Source organism: Saccoglossus kowalevskii, chromosome 8, assembly GCF_978046115.1.
Source record: "Saccoglossus kowalevskii chromosome 8, keSacKowa6.1, whole genome shotgun sequence".
NCBI lineage: Eukaryota > Metazoa > Hemichordata > Enteropneusta > Harrimaniidae > Saccoglossus > Saccoglossus kowalevskii.
Genome location: NC_140648.1, coordinates 738,568 through 758,073, shown reverse-complemented (window position 1 = coordinate 758,073; position 19,506 = coordinate 738,568). Strand labels below are relative to the sequence as shown.

The 19,506-nt window shown below is 36.3% G+C and overlaps 1 protein-coding gene across 1 annotated transcript; it reads left to right on the top strand.

The window, feature by feature from the left end:
• The first annotated feature begins 15,526 nt into the window (after positions 1 to 15,526).
• LOC146739205 (5-hydroxytryptamine receptor 4-like) lies at positions 15,527 to 16,609 on the top strand. Its single transcript, XM_085502630.1, has one exon. The coding sequence runs from the start codon at positions 15,527 to 15,529 to the stop codon at positions 16,607 to 16,609; it is 1,083 nt and encodes a 360-aa protein (XP_085358756.1).
• The last annotated feature ends 2,897 nt before the right edge of the window (positions 16,610 to 19,506 follow it).

Below are 19,506 nucleotides of genomic sequence, written 5' to 3'. Positions count from 1 at the left end.
TTCACAGAGGTAAAACAAATTGTCGTACCAACTAAGCTTAGAAATCAACTGATGATGCTGGCACACGAGTCTTTGGTAGGCGGGCACCTGGGCATGAAGAAAACCCTAGATCGAATAACTACAAGTTTTCACTGGCCTGGAGTCACCGCGGATGTTACTCAGTTTTGCAGATCATGTGACATTTGCCAAAAGACAATACCTTGGTGTAATGCCAATAATTGATGAGCCATTTCACCGGGTGGCCATAAACCTAATTGGCCCAATAAGCCCTATATCGGACAAAGGGAATAGATACATCCTAGTCGTGGTGGACTTTGCAACAAAATACCCTGAAGCATTACCAAAGATTGAGACTGAAAGAGTGGCTGAGGCACTGTTGGAGATATTCTGTCGGGTTGGATTCCCAACAGAAATACTGAGTGATCGTGGGACACTGTTTACATCCGATTTAATGAGGGAGGTTTGTAGATTGGTATCAGTTAAACAATTATTCACTAGCCCATACAATCCAAAATGCAATGGCCTATGAGAGCGAATTAATGGTGTGTTGAAAGGCATGGTCCGGAAAATGTGCCAAGAGAGACCTAATGACTGGGACAGATACCTGTCGGCCGTTTTGTTTGCCTACAGTCCCACAGTCCAGTACTGGCCTTGCACCATTCAAGCTACTATATGGGCATACTGTGAAGGGTCCAATGCAGCTCGTGAAAGAACTGTGGACAGAACAAGATACACCAGAAGTGCGGAACCCATACCAGTACGTTCTCGACCTTCGCAGTAGGCTAAAAGAAACATGTCAGTTAGCCTGAGACAGCCTGTTTGAGGCCCAAGGCAAGTACAAACACCATTATGATAAATGAAACAAAAATCGAACATTCCAAGTTGGACAAAAAGTCACTATACTCTTACCAACCGATCACAACAAATTATTGTTGCAGTGGAAAGGACCTTATGAGGTGGTACAGGTAATAAATTCTATGGATTACCAAGTTAATGTCAACGGCAAGCTCAAAGTATATCATGCCAATCTTTTGCGACAATATCATGAACGAGAAGAGGTGATGAAGGTGACGGATAGCAAACCTAGCCAAGAGGCGGCAGGTGTTGCAGTCATTGAGGCAGAGACGGCAGATGACTTAGGGGTGGTAGATGACGAGAATCTACTTGAACTTGGAGATATTAGAGGCAGAGAAACCTATCAAGATGTAAAAATCGGCAAGGATTTGACGGAGACACAAAGGAGACAGTCAAGTTACTGATCTGATATACAAATACCGTGATATTTTCTCAGAGAATCCCGGTACAACACACCTAGGGACACATAAGATAGACCTCACTACTAACCAGCCCATCAGGGTAAAGCCATACCGAATACCATATGCTAAGAGAACTGAGATGGAGCAAGAAGTTCAGAAAATGCTTCGTGCATGCGTAATTGAACCATCACAATCAGAGTACAATTCTCCGGTAGTAATGGTCAAGAAAAAGGATGGGTCCAACAGATTTTGTATTGACTTTCGTCGCCTGAACACAGTGACTAAGTTTGATACTGAGCCTATGGGTAACATTGAGGACACCCTCTCTGGACTCCGTCATGACAAGTATTTCACCAAGATAGACCTTAGCAAAGGCTACTGGCAGATTCCAGTAGAATTGAGTGCCAGGCACCTGACTGCCTGTTCTACTGACTCAGGTAGTTACCAGTGCAGAAAAATGCCATTCGGCATGATCAATTCCGGGGCTTCATTCAATAGAATGATGTGGAAGCTTCTACATGGATGCAATGATGTTGAACACTACGTAGATGACATCCTTGGACATACAGATAACTGGGAAAGGCATGTAGAGCTTCTAACAGATTTGTTTAGTAGAATTAAGAGGGCAGGACTGACACACTATATGCACACTAATAAAGGCGAGAGTGGTAGACTCTTAAGATGGTCGTTATTTCTCTAAAGGTATAAATTCAGGATTGAGGCCATAAAGGGTTCAGAAAATGTAGCGACAGACTATTTAAGTAGGCAGTAATAAACACTGGAAATCTATTTTGGGTTTAGAAAGTGGACAAGCACTTTCTGAGGGAAGGATTTGTTGTCAGAAATAGATTTAATCATTTATGTAACTTTATACATTTATATGAAACTCCGAATGAAACTAGGTTGACATGACAAAATTTCTGGTATTGTTGTCACCGTGACCGCGATCGTTTTTATCACATGTGAGCTCGACCTCGGGTATCTTCGGAGGTCACATGAGTAGTGATTGAGAGAGCACACCAGGGGTACGAGTATCACGCAAAAGGCGAGGCAGTTTGTGAGAAGTCTTTGAGTTTCATTTGTCCGGGAACAACACTTTTACATGGGACAGTTCTTCATAGACACAGCGTTGGATTACAGGGAGTGCCAGACGACTAATACAGGTGTGTTATGTCATGAATTTGTTTACGCGTTTCTGTTAATCGACTTAATTAGTTGATTATTAGCTGAATTGCTGTGTTATGTCTGTCATTGTTTAGGCCTATTTGAAGTTTTGGATGGAACTTGGCTCAGTGATTTGGAACTAATTACGAGATAACCGTCGCTATTCTTACTACGATTTCTGACAGTTGGTATCTGTAGTTATTAATGTAGTGAACGATTAATCAAAAGATATGACGTATCCAGTACTTAGTGTGATTGGCTTTATGATTGAAGGTTACGCCCTAGAGTCTTTTTACTGCTTTGTAATTGTTTAGAGTTTTGAAAATGAATAAAGAGAGTTTGAGTTGGTCTTGGCAAGTACTCTACGATAGATGCAGTCGAGAGTCCAGTCTTGGGAGAGTCTTGGGTCAGCCTTGCGATAGTCTTGGGGACTTTTTCCCAGGGCGCTGTGTCTTATAGCGTGCTCAAAAGACCGACTAAGACGAGAGTTGAAACGTATTTCGTTGTGTGTGTCTTATTTGACTGTAAAGCTCTTAAGTGACTTTCCTGATCCCGTACCTCAAGGGGACGCGATAGAGAGACGAGACGAGACCCCCCCCCTGGCACGTGTGGAGAACCCGAGAGTAGAAGAATTTACCCCTGATAGTTATTTCATGGGCAAGTCCCTAATTTATGTCATACCGGGAAAGGGCCAGGTCATCGTTTCCCGGCGTGGTTTACTTGACACATATCGCAGTGTACTTCCAGGGAAATAGCCGTAAAGCCCGAGTTGGTTGGTTAGGAAGTGAGTTGAAGACGGATAAATAACCGCAGTAATTAAATATCGCTTTGTGGTATTCGCGAACGCAGACTTTCGGCGATTCTGTAACGAAAACGGGTTATTTGTGGTCCCAAGTGTGCGTGCTTTGTTCGGACAAAACATTGTTGACATCGTGTCGCGTGTCATCATTGTGGATTACTCGCTGTCGCGTGCCGCGTGTTGTGTCATCGTGTTGATTGTTCATGGTCGTGTGCCGTCTCCATTGTTTACCTGCTTTCGCGTGTATGCGTGTATTGGACGTTCATCAGTCGTTCCGCGTTGATGCGTACTGCTTTGTGTATCGAGAGACAATATCGCTTATTATTATAAAAGACATGCGTGCGTGCGTGCGTGCGTGCGTGCGTGCGTGCGTGCGTGCGTGCGTGCGTGCGTGCGTGCGTGCGTGCGTCTCCATTGTTTACCTGCTTTCGCGTGTATGCGTGTATTGGACGTTCATCAGTCGTTCCGCGTTGATGCGTACTGCTTCGTGTATCGAGAGACAATATCGCTTATTATTATAAAAGACATGCGTGCGTGCGTGCGTGCGTGCGTGCGTGCGTGCGTGCGTGCGTGCGTGCGTGCGTGCGTGCGTGCGTGCGTGCGTGCGTGCGTGCGTGCGTGCGTGCGTGCGTGCGTGCGTGCGTGCGTGCGTGCGTGTGTGTGTGTGTGTGTGTGTGTGTGTGTGTGTGTGTGTGTGTGTGTCAGTGTCAAAAATTCACCGTTGCAATGCGGGTATAAACGACGCATTCCGTGGTTGACTGCCAGCGGAATCTTATACATGATACGAAATTCCCAGTTTCAATATATAATGATACAATGACTGACCATTCCAGAATATAGCGTCTTGAGGCTGGATTGTGTGTCGTAAAGTCTATGTCAGGTATAGTTTAAGTTCTTGGACTTGCAAATTACCCTATAGGGTTATTGTATAAAGATCTATAGTTGAGTATGTTATTTTAATTTTGTGTATTACGTTTCAGAAGAAAGACATTGTATATAATTTGTGTTTACAATTATAAACATTGCATATAAGCGTTTTTATTTGAAACAAATTAAAGCTTTGACTTATGTAGAACTAATTAAGATTGTTTACTAAAATTCGAACATTTCATGAAATTGTAGAAACAATCCCTAACAACAATAACATCTTCAAAATCAATCAACTCTATATTAGCAAATGATTGGTGTGTGGTTACTGTTAGCATGGATATCATCTCCAGGGAAGTAGATTTTTTCACTTGGGTTGTTAGTATTGCTGGCTGCATTAATCTATAAATGTCAATAAACACTTTAATAAAACACACCATCTTCCAAAGGTGTATTTTTGTGTGTACAATGTGCTTAATTGCACCAAAACATGTTTTGATTAACAAACATTTTTCAATTAATAAAAAACTACTGTTATGATTAAAATACACGTTTTTAATTTAAATAATGTATTTTATCCAAGATTAACAGCAAAGTGTTAAATATTAATCTCTGGCAGATCCTGAGCTACCAAATTGATCTACTAGAAATATATCTGCGCTTGAGGAGTGTGTCTACGAATATGATAATTAAAATATCAAATCCACAGACGCCCATGTCGAAAGTTATTAGAGTTCTACCCTTCAAACGTGTTAATATCGATAAATAGTGTATATTGTACGATGAAGGTACGATCCATCAAACAAGGTTTTGCCGTTGTTTGCTTTCACTCACTCACCGTATTGAATTTGACAATGAAATAATTTAACCAATTTGTCAAGAGGTTGCCATTACATGATCAAATACAAAACGGATGGGACTATTTTTCATCTACGGGCGATTTGCAAAAAAATACATTCACTCGGGCTGTGTTCATACTTCTGCCTGAGCTCAATATTGTTTATTTAACTTTCATTATAGTATATTTTCGCCGTTTCCGTGTACCGATCCGGTGTATCCATACACGGATAGATTTGTTAACCATCCATTCATGTAAAATGAAAACGATGAGTATCATATCCACTGGGATAATGTACATCACGAATGAATTGTGCCAGCTGCTATGGTAATACTTGTGTTGACACACTTATAAATACGAGATAATTGATTTTAGGATTTATAAATATTATTAGTTCAACAAAAATATTCAATGGCTATTATTTATTGGTATTACTATCAATCGATGTCTTATACGCGTTGATGGGCATCACGGATATTCATAAAGATAAGCATTTTGATAAATTATTTGCAATTGCCGTATACCCAAGGTAAGAATGGCAGATTACTAGGATGACTGAACTTCAAAGGAAATAGCTTGTATGGTGTGACATTACTTTGTTAATTTGTAATTTGATTATCCTGGGAGAATAAGGAGTATTGATCTTATCCAATAAAATCGTATTACATAAAATATGAAATGTAGAGAGAAATCAAAATATTTTGAGGTTAACGTACAAGTTCATATTTAGCCCAATAACTACATAGTATTAATGGTGCTACCTTGGTTTTTTTTAGGTATGAAGTACTTTCAGGTAGCATATGACGTCATTTCGGGTAGCATATGACGTCATTTCAGGTAGCCTATGATGTCATTTAATGGAAGAATTATGTTAAGTTTGAAAAAAGTTGGATGTCCTATGCCTAATTTACATATTTAGACAACCAATGACGCAATCTACTGAAAAATCATCATATGATATATCAAATGAAAGGTATAATTTTACAATAAAACTATAAATAGGAGAAATCATTTTCGACATGTGGTTATTTCATTATGTTATTTTTCGATTAATTATTTTTTATTTATTTATTTGTCAGAGATTACACAAAACTACATTTCTTCATATATTCGCACTATAACCCACAAATACTTGTTATATTGCAAAATAAAGATATTTTTATTAAGAAAACTGATTTAAAATTGATCGTTTTTTATTGAAATATACATATCAATGTCCCCACATTTCCTTTCATAGTTTCATAGAAAATATTTTCAGGTATGCTAAAATCTTTTCAAATTAAAAAGAAAAATATTAAATATAAATTATTACTTAACAAAATCAGGATATTTTATGAAAAAATTGATTCTGTAAACTGTGTTATTAAAATATGGCTATTAATACGAATATCGCAACGGATTAATAATAACCAATGTGCTTCGTAGGGGAACCATACAATTAAAACATTAAAGCAGTGAAATTAAATGCTAGTGGAAATAAATTAAACTTTTACAGTACCAAGATTGCCGGGATGTGAGGGGACACAGTAACCACGTGTAACCCTATCATTTTTTTTTTATTTGTTGTTGATTTTCAGAAATATTCATTAAAATTAACATTAACAAAAAAACGTTTTATATCCTCCTATTTTACATTGACGTACCACTCAACACATAAAAAACACAAACTTCACACAAAATATAACAGAAATGAGTTAAAAGTAACACACACAATATTACAGGAAATGTTAGAGATACAATCGAAGTAATCATAATGATTGTGCGTGAAACTAACCAACTATCGTACTGTAGAGTGTTAAGACAATTGTTGTAGTATGTTCACTTTGAGTGTCCGGACTCGTCATTTTCTACCTCCCGTTTGATGACATCAGCATAAATGTGGTTTTGGAGGACCCATATGGCTCCACCTCGTAAACTGTGTGAAGAAAATCGTTGTTGCAAGTGTGATAAGTACTTTCAATGGATTCATAATACAGTCATTCAATCCAAAACGTAAATATTGATATTGTATTCTCTGCGTTAGGTAATGAGCTGATATTTAAAATGTAAAAAAGCACAAAACATGAACATCTTCGGGTGGTTTGATTTATAATACATGCGATCCCAGTTTATAATGCATACAAATATTTAGATAAGTGTTTGATAACACAGTTTGTATTGTGACAGGTATCGGTAAAAGTTGAATATAATTGGCATTGACATAGCAATCTGAGACACTACTATATTTCTATCCAGTATCACATCTTAGGGTTTGCACTATTATAAAATCAGTTATAAAATACGACATACACATTGATGAAAACAAATTGATATTTGAATAGTATAACATTATATATTAAATCGTTAAAACTAAATATTCAACTCATTATTTACTAATGCCGGTATGTAGTATTCCCATAAAAATCTTGACTCGTGATAGAGTATACTGTGTATATTTACGCTTAGATCATTGGTCGCGGGTGATTGTTATTAAAATTCACTCCTAATGTGTTCCTCAGTATCATGAAAACGGACAATACTAAGCGCAACAATCATATAAAAACCTGGCAGCAAATTCAACAAAATGTCTTACTAAATGAGAATAAAACTAATTTTCAAAAACTGATTATCCCCATTCTGAACAATCCTCCCATAGAAAGGGATATACAGCTATAACTCGTAAAAGATTCGCATTAGTTCTAAGTGTAACGACATTGGTGAACCGAAAACTATATAGTCTAGTATATAAAGAGTGTTTTTCACAATTCACACAGAGAATTGCTTCATTCCTCAAACTCAGTTCTTGTCACAGTTGTCTTGAATTCATATTTGTCTTGAATTCATGTTTTTAAATTTATTATCAAAATTGTTATCAAGGTTACGTTGTTTTTCTCACAATTTTTATTATTTTATTATTGAAAAGGGAAGACATGAAAATGTCCCCCTTGATAATAGATTTTGTGAATGAAGTGATGAATTGTATATTGAGGACGAATATCATTTTATGACTATTTGCCCTCGTTATCACCGTATCACTGTATGGTTTTGTGCTTACAACACATTTAAACCAGTTAGCTAGTTTTGAAAACTGAGCTTGAATGTATTTCACCGTTACCATTGTATACATTTAATACTATAAAATTGTATTTGCTCTTTGGACCAATGGCCTATTGCTTTGATTGGCCTATCACGATACACTTTCTATACTTATTTATTTTAAGTGTTTATAATTGTAGTGCTGCAATGTATTATGTGTGCTGCATTGCGAATACTATAATATTATTGTATGTAAAATCAGATGTGGTTCTCAAAATGATAATTAGGCTAATTACTAACTGCACCCCGATTTGACGAATATGCGCAAAGAAAGAGAAATTAAAAATTGTAAACGTCAAATTAGCAAAAGACAGATTTATGAACCAAAGGCCACGTGGCCAATAAGTTGTGTCTGGTTTCGAAGAGTGAACATGTCTTACTTCACGTAAAGCACTCGCTAATCGCCATCAAAAATAGCACATCATAGGTATAGCACACTGATTCACTATCTCGTAAACTTATTAGGATTGGTACCTGCACAATTTGTAATGCTCTCAACTTAATCACTTATATTCAATGCATTGCAGATTACAGATGTGAGTTGTAAGTTAAGTGATATGAAATAAAATAAAACAAATGAAAAACACATTTCAATCATATTATCTGATTTTCTTTTTAAAGCGGCAATAGTTGGTTTTTATTTTGAACAAAACATTTCCTGCGTCATTAGTGCCAATTCGCAACGTTCATTGCCGAAATGTGAACACTGAAAGATAGCATATACGCTATATGCCAACGTTGTACATTAAATCACTTGCAAATGAAAAAAATGTTCAGGCGCCATCTATTGAAAATGAAGCCCTATTTTCAAGCTGTTTTCAAGATGGCTTCCCCCATATAGTAAATATCATCATCTTTACGTGGTTATATTAAACCAACAAATGTTCAAAATCATAGCTGTTTTAAAACAAAAAATATTTTTCATACCTTCGGTCTTATAATGTTTCGTTTTCGCTTTGTCGTGAATAATGGATCAGCCTTTTTAATTTCACGATTAATATCAAACTACCCTGCAGACAGCGTCTTTGTTCAACGCACAGCTTGAAATATGAGAATAGAAAGTGTGGGACCAAATGATAAATGAGTCACCGAAATGTTATTTCCTTATACTGCAATGATATATTGCCGGTGAATAAAGTTAAAGTCTTCGCCATTTTTAGAAATCACTTCTTGTATATATGTGTTTTAGAAATCACTTCTTGTATATATGCCAATTTCCCTCTTTCTTGCTCATGTTTTAATGAACTGAGGGCCCACCAACGGCTAGAATACTCCCTATCATCCATTTTTTCTTAAATATTTGAAAAGTTGTTCTCGCAAAGATATTTATTTCCTTAGTTTGAGCGACAAAGTGCCAAATATTCTGACAATTTGTTTAGATCCGAATTCCCCCTTCTAATTTCGATTTGTCTAGATACGTGTTGTATAATATCTGACTTCCTATAAATATATATCTATAATGGGGGGGGGGTTGCCTAAGCCAATTTAAATAACTATGTACTGTAGCGTAATCGACCATGGCGTTATTACACAGAACACGTACTGGAATTAAGTTCTGCACTATTTGCAAAACTCTCATTACAACTGGATCGGAATTCAACAATCATGGGACAATTATATGAAATACACAAGGCAGAAATGTGTTCTTAGTTTAACGAAGACGCATTAAGTGTATTATAATTTATTTCATATTCATCGAAATTACCATATATATTATTTCAAGCATATGAATTATTTTTGGCACATGGCTCCCTGTCACACGCAACGTAATATTACCGTAATTGGTATAGTACAGGTGTGATGGTTCAAATACCAAAATGGCAACAGTAACAGAAAGACTTCCCTGGCGGAGATGATAACATACGAACACGGAGCCAACAGATGAGGTTTCAACTGGTAATGGTATTATTATACTCTGCAAACATCAAGTACAATAACGCGGTAAAACTCCACTACTCCAATAACTAGATACTTAAACTCCAATACAATTCAACGAGATCTCCGATCTGACTCAGTGCTGAACAACTCCCCTATATATACCCACACTGTCTATAAATAGACCATTACATCAGCATACATAATGAGTCTGGAATTTACTATAAATTTCTAGAATGTTCCATTACCTTCTATTGCCTCCTACAGTGTTATATTACCTATTCAACCAGTTTCTAAAAAAATCTAGAATATTCCACCCAGACACAGTACGGTTCTAGAACATTCTCAGTGACACGGAAGTGGTAAATAAGTCGTATGCGACACTCCCCAATAATTACGGTCATTTTTTTTCTAGGTGCCTTTCAGTTTCATATTGGTCATTGCAATTACCTGTCGTGGCGCTGTCAGTATTCACTCCTAATGGTATTTACGGTGCATAATACAATCAGTACAGTGAGTTAAATGTAACGCACTGATTTATTATTCTTTAAATGTACATTGTCACATTTTGTGGTATCTCTCCTTTTAAAATGATCAGATGATCGTAGGTATTTCTCTGTGTATCTTGTAGTTTCTGAAAACTGTACTTCTCTATTTCATACACCACACGTTGGTAAAACATATCTTATCTTCTGAATGCGAGATTATAATACTATTTGTCACGTATGTAATCATATCCTGGAGTTTCACGCATGACCCCTAACATTTATACGTCGGATTACTTTCAGGGGGTATTGTTGTCCTGCCACATGAATTATATATCGATGAGGCGTCGTTTTTAAACTACAATGCAAACTCTATGATTTTAGAAAAATACAAAGAATTAAACGATACACTTCAATTTATAGTAAATGTGTAGAAAGTGGCAGCATATGTTACCGCTGAGGGCGGGCATATGTCCTATTTACGGCGTCCTTTCGCAATCAATACTATTAATAATAATCGATGCTATCCAAATATTAAATATTGTTTACTGGTGTAGTCGTTCCAAATTTAGTATAAAGCAATTTCCCGCCACACACAGATATACACGATTTGACATTTGCGAAAAACGTGACACGTGACAAAAATAAGGAATGCCGTTTGTGCGTTAATTTATGTCATATTTTATGACTTTTCCATAATATATGTAACAAACTAATACCAATTAACATTACTTACAAATAATTGCTTTTTACGGCAATTATTCATATATGATACATTTCCACGTATTGCTAAATGTTAAACTAGTAAACATGTGTGTACTGTCTACTGACACCATAATATACATTTCTTGAAAATCCATTATTAGCAATCAATTATTTCGTATGGCTAATATATTACATAAACCATGGGGCGTGATACAATTTACATTGTAGTAAAACATACATATAAAATTATGTATGTCATTTTTGGCATTACATATATTCTAATAAAGAGATTTATTCAATTATTTACGCTTTAGATATTTGTAAATAATCCATTAGATTTAAAAGGATATGTCTAGCTGCATTAAATATAAATAACGGCATGTGGGAGTCAGTGGGCAATAGCAGCACGATATTATCGAGATTTTATAATGGGATTCAAAATAGCGTAGTAACCTTAATTTGACCTGATAGCTGTATGCGAAGATTTTATACACGGTGATCTTGGTAACTCGAGGGAGCAATAGCGTTGATAACAGCCGGATGTCATAACATTTGTAATGCATCAAATTCATTAAACTTGTATTACCCGGAAGGGGATGATACAATTTAATTTAATTTTAAAATCAAAGTTGTAATGTCATTCCGTTATATATGATAACAGTGTATTATCGATGGATATTTCCAGTGTACTCGTATCACAACAGCTTACTTGTGTATACACCTTTTTATGGGCAAAGTAAAATGTTGTGTCTTAACAACATCTTAACACTAGTCTGTTTGATGTGCAGGAATCCAAACACGAGTACACAATCAACTACGCCAAGATATTCCGTTATGTGTGACGATTTTACGCCAGTAATAAGCGATATCGGTCACGCGTAAATGAAACTAGAAAAAAACATCGGTAAAACAGGTAAAAGTACCCTATACCAAGTGAATTGCGTAGTGAAAATTTTAAAATCTAATACGTGTATTCAAGTTGCGAAAACATAAAAGTACCATATACCGACAGAATTAAGTTGTGAACAAACTTGAAACTAATGTATATGTCTGAGTATGTATCTGGGTTATTGACGTCATTGTTTGACTTGTGCGCTGTCATCAGAATGTATCAAAACGGGTTGATCCTACAGTGAACTCATTATATTTCGTCGGCTCAGTACTAAGATATGCTCGTGCATGCGTAGAGTTCTTTGAAACCAGTTGTAAGGTTATATATCAATAACAAATCCATAAATCATTTAGGGACGACGTCAAAAGATCGATGTCGGATAAAAAACTTAATTCCTTTAGTTTTTTTCCAAACCCCCCTACCCCCCACTGAAACTTAATTGATAAATATTGGTCATGGTGTTAGACTACATTAACCATTAAATACAAATTGATAATCGGACAGTAGTATTGCATAGCAGTTGGTTGTCGGGTGGGTGTAAACATTTTTACAAATGCACCTCATTTGACGCAGAATTACAGTCGAACCAAACCATTTTTCTGTTTTTTCCCTTTTCGGTTATTTCTGTCCATGATTGGATAGAAAAAAAACGAACTACAAATACTCCAAGATTTTTTTGACTTCATTAAAAAATAAAATCGTTTTTGTAGGATGGAAACTTTTTGAGGTCAAAACCCCCCACCCCCAAACTAAAGAAAATAGGTTTTTCATCCGACCTCGATCTTTTGACGTCGTCCCTTAGAATGACATCTTGTGTTATTAATAATGTCAACGGAAGTGTCTACGGTTGGGTTAATGTTGGGAATATGGTCATTACTATGTTATTGACTAGTACAACTTTAGAGGGCGGGATTTATGTCAGTGTCTTCTATATTGTAACATATTGTATTTTTCCGCTGGTAGTTGACATAAAGAGAAGGAGTTTTTGAAGCGTGGATGACCAGCTCTGTCCAGAGCATACATTATAGACTGGACCTCTTGAGCTGTGTGTAGTTATTGGAATGAGCTGGTTTTATTCACAAGAAGGTACCTAGTATTGAAAAGATAGACCCAAAAACTGTCGTTAGCGACCTACGTGACAACAGCACGACATTTAGAGGGCGGTAGTCGTCGCGCCACGCCCTGTTTGATATGGGACTCATAGCGACGTACACAACGGGTGTAAAATACATTGTTTATTTACCTGAAATTCGAACACGCGCTGCGCGACGACCACCGCGCTTTAAGCGTCACAATATGCCCCCATTCTATACAAACCTATATTAACCTTATATTATATTATCTTATGTAATAAATTGTCACTAATATCTTAGATGTTAAGGCTTTTTTAACGGCAATTGTTGACGGTCGGACGAATTACAGTTAATTAGTATAATGTGATCAGCTTTGTTGCTGTGGCACCCTCGATGACAGCGGAGCTAAAAAGTTAAATACTAGTATTCTAGTCGTAAATAAAAAAAAACATGTTATAATCAATGGTTGTCAATAAAATAAGGTAAAAGTATAAAATTATTATATATATAGCCAGTCAATCCTAATCAAGCAATACAACAACGTATTCGACATGTTCCCATTGCTACGCAAATGGTGTTTGGCTGAGTATGTACATTCAATATTATTTTATCAAAATGACTTACAACAAACCATGATTATCCTTGTTTCGTCATGTATAGTATATTTCTATTATTTTATCTTTAAACACACTGTTTTGGCACCAGACTTTTATTTGTCACTATAATACTTATTTTAATAACTTGATTCTAAATGACGTGATCATGTGCATCAGTTTTACTATGCTTATCTGCTAAAGTAATGTGCCATTTACGTTCGAAGTAAACAGGACAGTCCAAAATATTTCGACTTTTACAATGATATGTTGGCATTAATATCTACACGTTGTGCAAGTGTCCTCGTCAAGCATTGTTCTTAGTAGAACATCGGGAAGTATATCACACCGGAACTAATATCGTACGTTAACGTGTAACAATAATTTCTGACTTGATTCGTGCATGCGGGTCACACATACCCAGAAGATTTGTGGCAGCGGAAGAATGTTGCATTGAAATGCTTGCAGGAAAACGCCCTCTATCAGTGCCTTTATGAGCGCAGGTGTAATGCATTTCATGTGCTGAGATTAATCATGGTGTACAACAGTAATTCAACGGTAGCAGTTGAACGGGTATAACAGAGAATTATTCAATGTTCGATATTGTTTGATTCTTAAACACAATTTATCACATACATATAAAAATGTAAAATGTAATTGGGTATTTGTTTTATCTGTAAAGTGTAAAAACCTATTTTTTACTGTAAATGGAACTTTTCTGTAAAAATGTAATATGCTTTTTTTACAAGCGATCCTTCCCCCCTGCCCAACTTCTCTAAACGGTAGTTCCAGCGAATGTGAACGCAATGAAGTATAACAATTTGAGTCTTGACCATCGCTCCGTTAGTAGACAAACAGTGAACTGAACCAACTTATTGTGTCGGTGAAATTGTTGGAGAGAACAAACGGTTATCCCGAGAAACTATTGACAATTGAGAATCCCATCCCGTGTGACCTAGGTGACAAAGAAGAACGGCATTTAACCGTCACACAAACATCGATATATTGTCCAAACATTATGCCTAAAAACAAAAATGATAATGGAATTTGTGAATAAAATCTTATCTATTTTTTTTTGCGTTAGTTCCTTACCAAAATCTATGGATTTTCAGTTGCACACTGTATGTCGCTATTTTAATCACGGGTCAATACATATCGGCTGAATATCAAATATCGCAAAACATTGCTGCAGCTAAAACTATATGAGACCGCTGATTTCACAGTATCATATGACGAGTGTATATATTGCCCAGGCCTTATAAAAAAATCAATTACAGGTTAATACAAACCCGAAGGCGAGGTTAAGTTATACACTGCCCCGACAATTTCAGTCCAGTTATATATAGAGTTCAGACCTTTGGATACTGTTTCATTGCATATTGACTTACATGTTAGCAGTTTACATTATGTCAATGTTACTACTATGAACTGTATTCTATGTCCTATATGGTGTCGTGCAGATAAACACCCCATCGACTTTTTTTCAATTTAAATGCCTGCAACATTATGTTTCCTGAAAGAAATCCTAATAAATTTTCTTTAATTGTTCGTATTTAGATGATAAAATTATACATGAAATAACTAAATGAATTAGTTTACTACGTATAACGAAACATTTCTAAGATGAAACTTTATATCCCGGTAAAATGCAGTCGATAATTTATTTGCAGTACGTAGAAGTCCTTATAATACTGTGCAGAAAATGATAAACGCTGAGAATGTCAGTTACCACGATTGCACTATAGAGGGCGTACAACGCAAAAACCATTTGATTTTTTCTGTATGTAATTGTCATGGTTACTTATCCAGTTCATTATAATTTACTGGCCTGTGTTTTATATTTAATAACAAAACTGTAACAGCGAACGGTTATTCTCTGTAGTGTATGGGAAAGTACGAACATGATGACGAATCTGTCTGCTCCATGGATGGATGATGGCGGTTTTGCTAACAACACAGAAGACCAAACCGTCAAACTCCCGTCTTCAGTATCAGCCCTGGAACGATATATCGAAGCCATTTTGCTTTCTATAGGTTCAGCAATGGGTATTAGCGGTAACTTACTCGTAATAGTTGCCGTGCGTCTGTCGAGAAAGCTTCAAACCAAGGCTAAAATATTGATAGCTCATCTCGCCATTACGGATTTCATAATTAGTGGGTTTGTGATACCATTTACCCTACGAGCAGCGGTACGTGATTATTGGCCATTTTCGTCTGTACTGTGTACCATCATCAGCTCGACGACGCATTCGCTACTCATGGCGACGGCTTTTTTTCTTTCCGCAATTGCGCTTAACAGATACTTTGTCATTACTAAACCAATTGCGTTTTACCGAAAAATGTACGGAGAAAGAAAACTGTACATCTGGTCTATAACTATATGGATTGGGTCATTCAGCTTTCCAGCATTTCTAACCATCATTGGCATTGGTCAACGAGGATACAACATCGATTTGAACATGTGTGATATGGACTATTCATTCCAAACCACACCAACGTACGTTAAAATAATGTCTATGGTATGTTTCCCTGGGCCCATCATAATTATGATCATCTGCTATATTGGTATTTTCCGGCACGTTCGCCTTAACTCCAAAAAGGTGAGGCCAACTGTAAGTACGGTACACGTACAACAATTGCAACACATGGATTCCGAACCAACAGGCATTACACCACCTCCAACGCCGCCAAGAAAAAAAACCAAACCAATTCCATCAAAAGAGATCAAAATGGCTAAGATATCTGTATTGCTAGTTATTCTGTTTTGTTTATCATACGGTCCTTTGGTGCTGGTTAACTTACTGGATCCGACACGTACCATATCGCCGTTGCCAATCCGTCGGATTTGTAAGATTTTGCCCTTGCTTAATAGTGACGTAAATCCATTGATTTACGTCTGGAATGACGGGGAATTTCGTCACGTGTTTTACTGTATTGTCACGTTTAGATTTCGAAAGATTCCAGAAAGGGTATTTTGGACGATGTAGTGTATTAAAGATGTCCGAATGTATGAGCACGTATTGATAAGGTATCGATCATTTTTTATACGCATCTAATCACTTTTTAATGATGTATTTAATAAGAACACATTTTTGAACGAGCAATCAATTTTCGTTTCTTTATATTAATAAATTAACAGGATATGGTTTGAACACACTAGTATAGCGATATGTATCTACTTTCGGCCTTTGTCACTGTAGTTCATAAATTGTTGCTGTACCTGAGTTTGTATCGTAATAGCTCTATTGTAACGCGGCATTTGATGTGGGCTATGTGAAGCCAAAATATACTGTCGGCTCAGCGCCATGGTAATGTGGATTTTGTCATCGTCATAATCGTAGTCGTAGTCGTCATAATAATCTGTGAACGAGTGCATCTGATTTTCTTGATTTTACCATTGGTCTGACATCAAGTATTGTATTTACCATTGTGTTTACGAAGGTTGTGAATACATTGTTCATAATTATAAGTGATTCTGTAACAAACTTATTACGAAGAAAGTAGAGATAAACAGGCGTATTTATTCGATGAGATACGCAGTTTCGGAACGCACCTCGTATACACATTGAGTATTCTGGTTTAGGTTCGGTATTAATTTTCCTGTGCTATTTAGGTGAACTGCAGTAAAGGTCGTTTGCTGGGAATACGGCGTGCTATAAAAAGGTTTGCAAGATCATATGGGATGTCCAGTAATAAACTGAACTATTTAGTGTGAACCTATATAATAGTCTTGGCTGGCTCTCAATTAATATCCGTATTAATATTTTGAAGGTATTCAAATGTATATGTGACGTGCGGCTGTCTCCAATATCCTGTTGGCAATCAAGGATGTACATTTCATCAGTACACGCAATCTGGTTGCAGACATTACAGTAACAAATCGTGTTACTGGCCAAATAATGTTCAAAGTCAGGAGGCTCGGTTCTATGTATTTAATACCATTTTGATATTGATTTACGATTGGTTGAATTTATTTCTGTATCTTAATAGGCATATGTTTCGGTGACGTCAAAATTGTATTTATATTGTATAAATATTGTATTTATCTGTTTATATTATTGTTTATATTTCTGTTTTTGTGTTGTACAATCAATGAATGTATGTCGAAGTTTGGCAAATTAGAAAGAGAGGTTTCAATTTAACTTTCTATAAATGTTCTAGTTTGGTATTAGTTTTATTCTAGTCTGTGGAAAGTTTTTTATAGTTTTATTATCATTGATAATGAGTCTATGGCCATGTACATTATGTTTCACGTGTGCATAACGAGTTATTTGAGTGGTAAATCATCAGCAAATCGCTTAAAGTTATAGACGGTTACGAAGCTTGGCCGAGAATTTAAGAGAAGAGAAGGGGCATAGAATATAGCCTTGGAGACACGAGATGTAATAGGAAGGCTGGGAGAGGTAACACAATTAGTTTGGTCGCTTAAAGCATTCGTGATTTACATGAAAACAACAAGTTGATCAATAAAACACAAACGCTCCAACTTGTGGCTAAATTTTTGATTTAATTATTTTCTAAAATTTAAAGCTAAACGATCTACATACAGAATATCAAGTTAATCGGTTGAGGCACTCTTTAGTAACGAATGCTATAAATTGTTGCCAGTTGTGAAGAAAATTCAAGATGGCGGTCAAAACATGTGACTGATTAACATTTTATGGGCATATATGCTACCTACCAAATATTCACTTGATCGGTTAAAGCATTCCTGAGAAACAAATCCTTGATGTAAAATGTTACCATGGCAGTAGTCACTGACTGCGTCGATTATTTGTTTACAGTATACCCATTGCACGGGATGTTTGCATGTGGTGGTTGAAATAGGGGGTTCCTGCTTTCTTTTGTATGGGTTCCAGTAACAGTAATAGTGTTGCCATTTTATTCAATAATAATTTTCAATATATTCTTCATAAACAAAAGTTGCATATGATGGCAGATATGTTTTACTCTATCTTACGATTCATGAAAAGCGCTTCACTCTGGTTTGTATTTACGGGACAAATGAGGACAGTGCAGAGTTTTATAAGTTTTTTTGGTCTGACATTAGGCAGTTTGTTTTAAATTCATTAAACGAAGCATATACTTCGGGATCATTGTCGGAAGCACATGGCCGTGGTATAATTACTTGTATCCCAAAATCTGATAAAGATAGATCTTTCTTTAAAAAGTGGCGCTCTATCTCACTGTTAAATACAGAGTATCAAATTGCATCAGGTGTTTGAACAGGTAGAATGAGGAAAGTGTTGCTTAGTATTGGATCCATTGTAAAAGATATGCCGGGCATGCTTGTTCAGCTTGATTTTACAAAAGCGTTTGATACGCTTTATTGGAATTTTATTGGCAAAACGCTAGATTTTCTAAACTTTGGGGAATCATTCAGAAAGTGGATTGAAAGCTTTTATTCCTCAAGTTGCGTAATTAACAATGGTAATTTGTCGGATTTGTTTCAATTACATGGGGAAGTGAGACAAGATGACCCGCAACCCTCTATCTCCATATCTTTTTATTCTTTGTGTTGAGTCGCTTGCCACAAAATACGTCATTGCTCTGACATTAGTGGGGTGACCTTATGGACACAAGAAATTCTTTTAGGTCAATACGCAGATGACACATTTACCTTTCTTGATGATTCAGAATTGTCTCTAAACAATTTATTTCTGATACTTGAACACTTTGCATACATTTCAGGTCTCCAGATAAATCATGATAAATCAAGAGTAATTTGGATAGGATCAAAACTTGGAGAAACTATGTTTCCGCAATTGAATTTAAATTAGTCCGACAAGCCTTTTACATTATTAGGTGTACATTTTGACGTGGATTTAATTCTGTGTGAAAAAATTATTTTGACGATAACTGGGCTTAGAGACCTTTGACATTA

Excerpts from the sequence above, each read along its gene's own strand:
- LOC146739205 (XM_085502630.1), top strand. The coding sequence starts at position 15,527 with ATGACGAATCTGTCTGCTCCATGGATGGATGATGGCGGTTTTGCTAAC.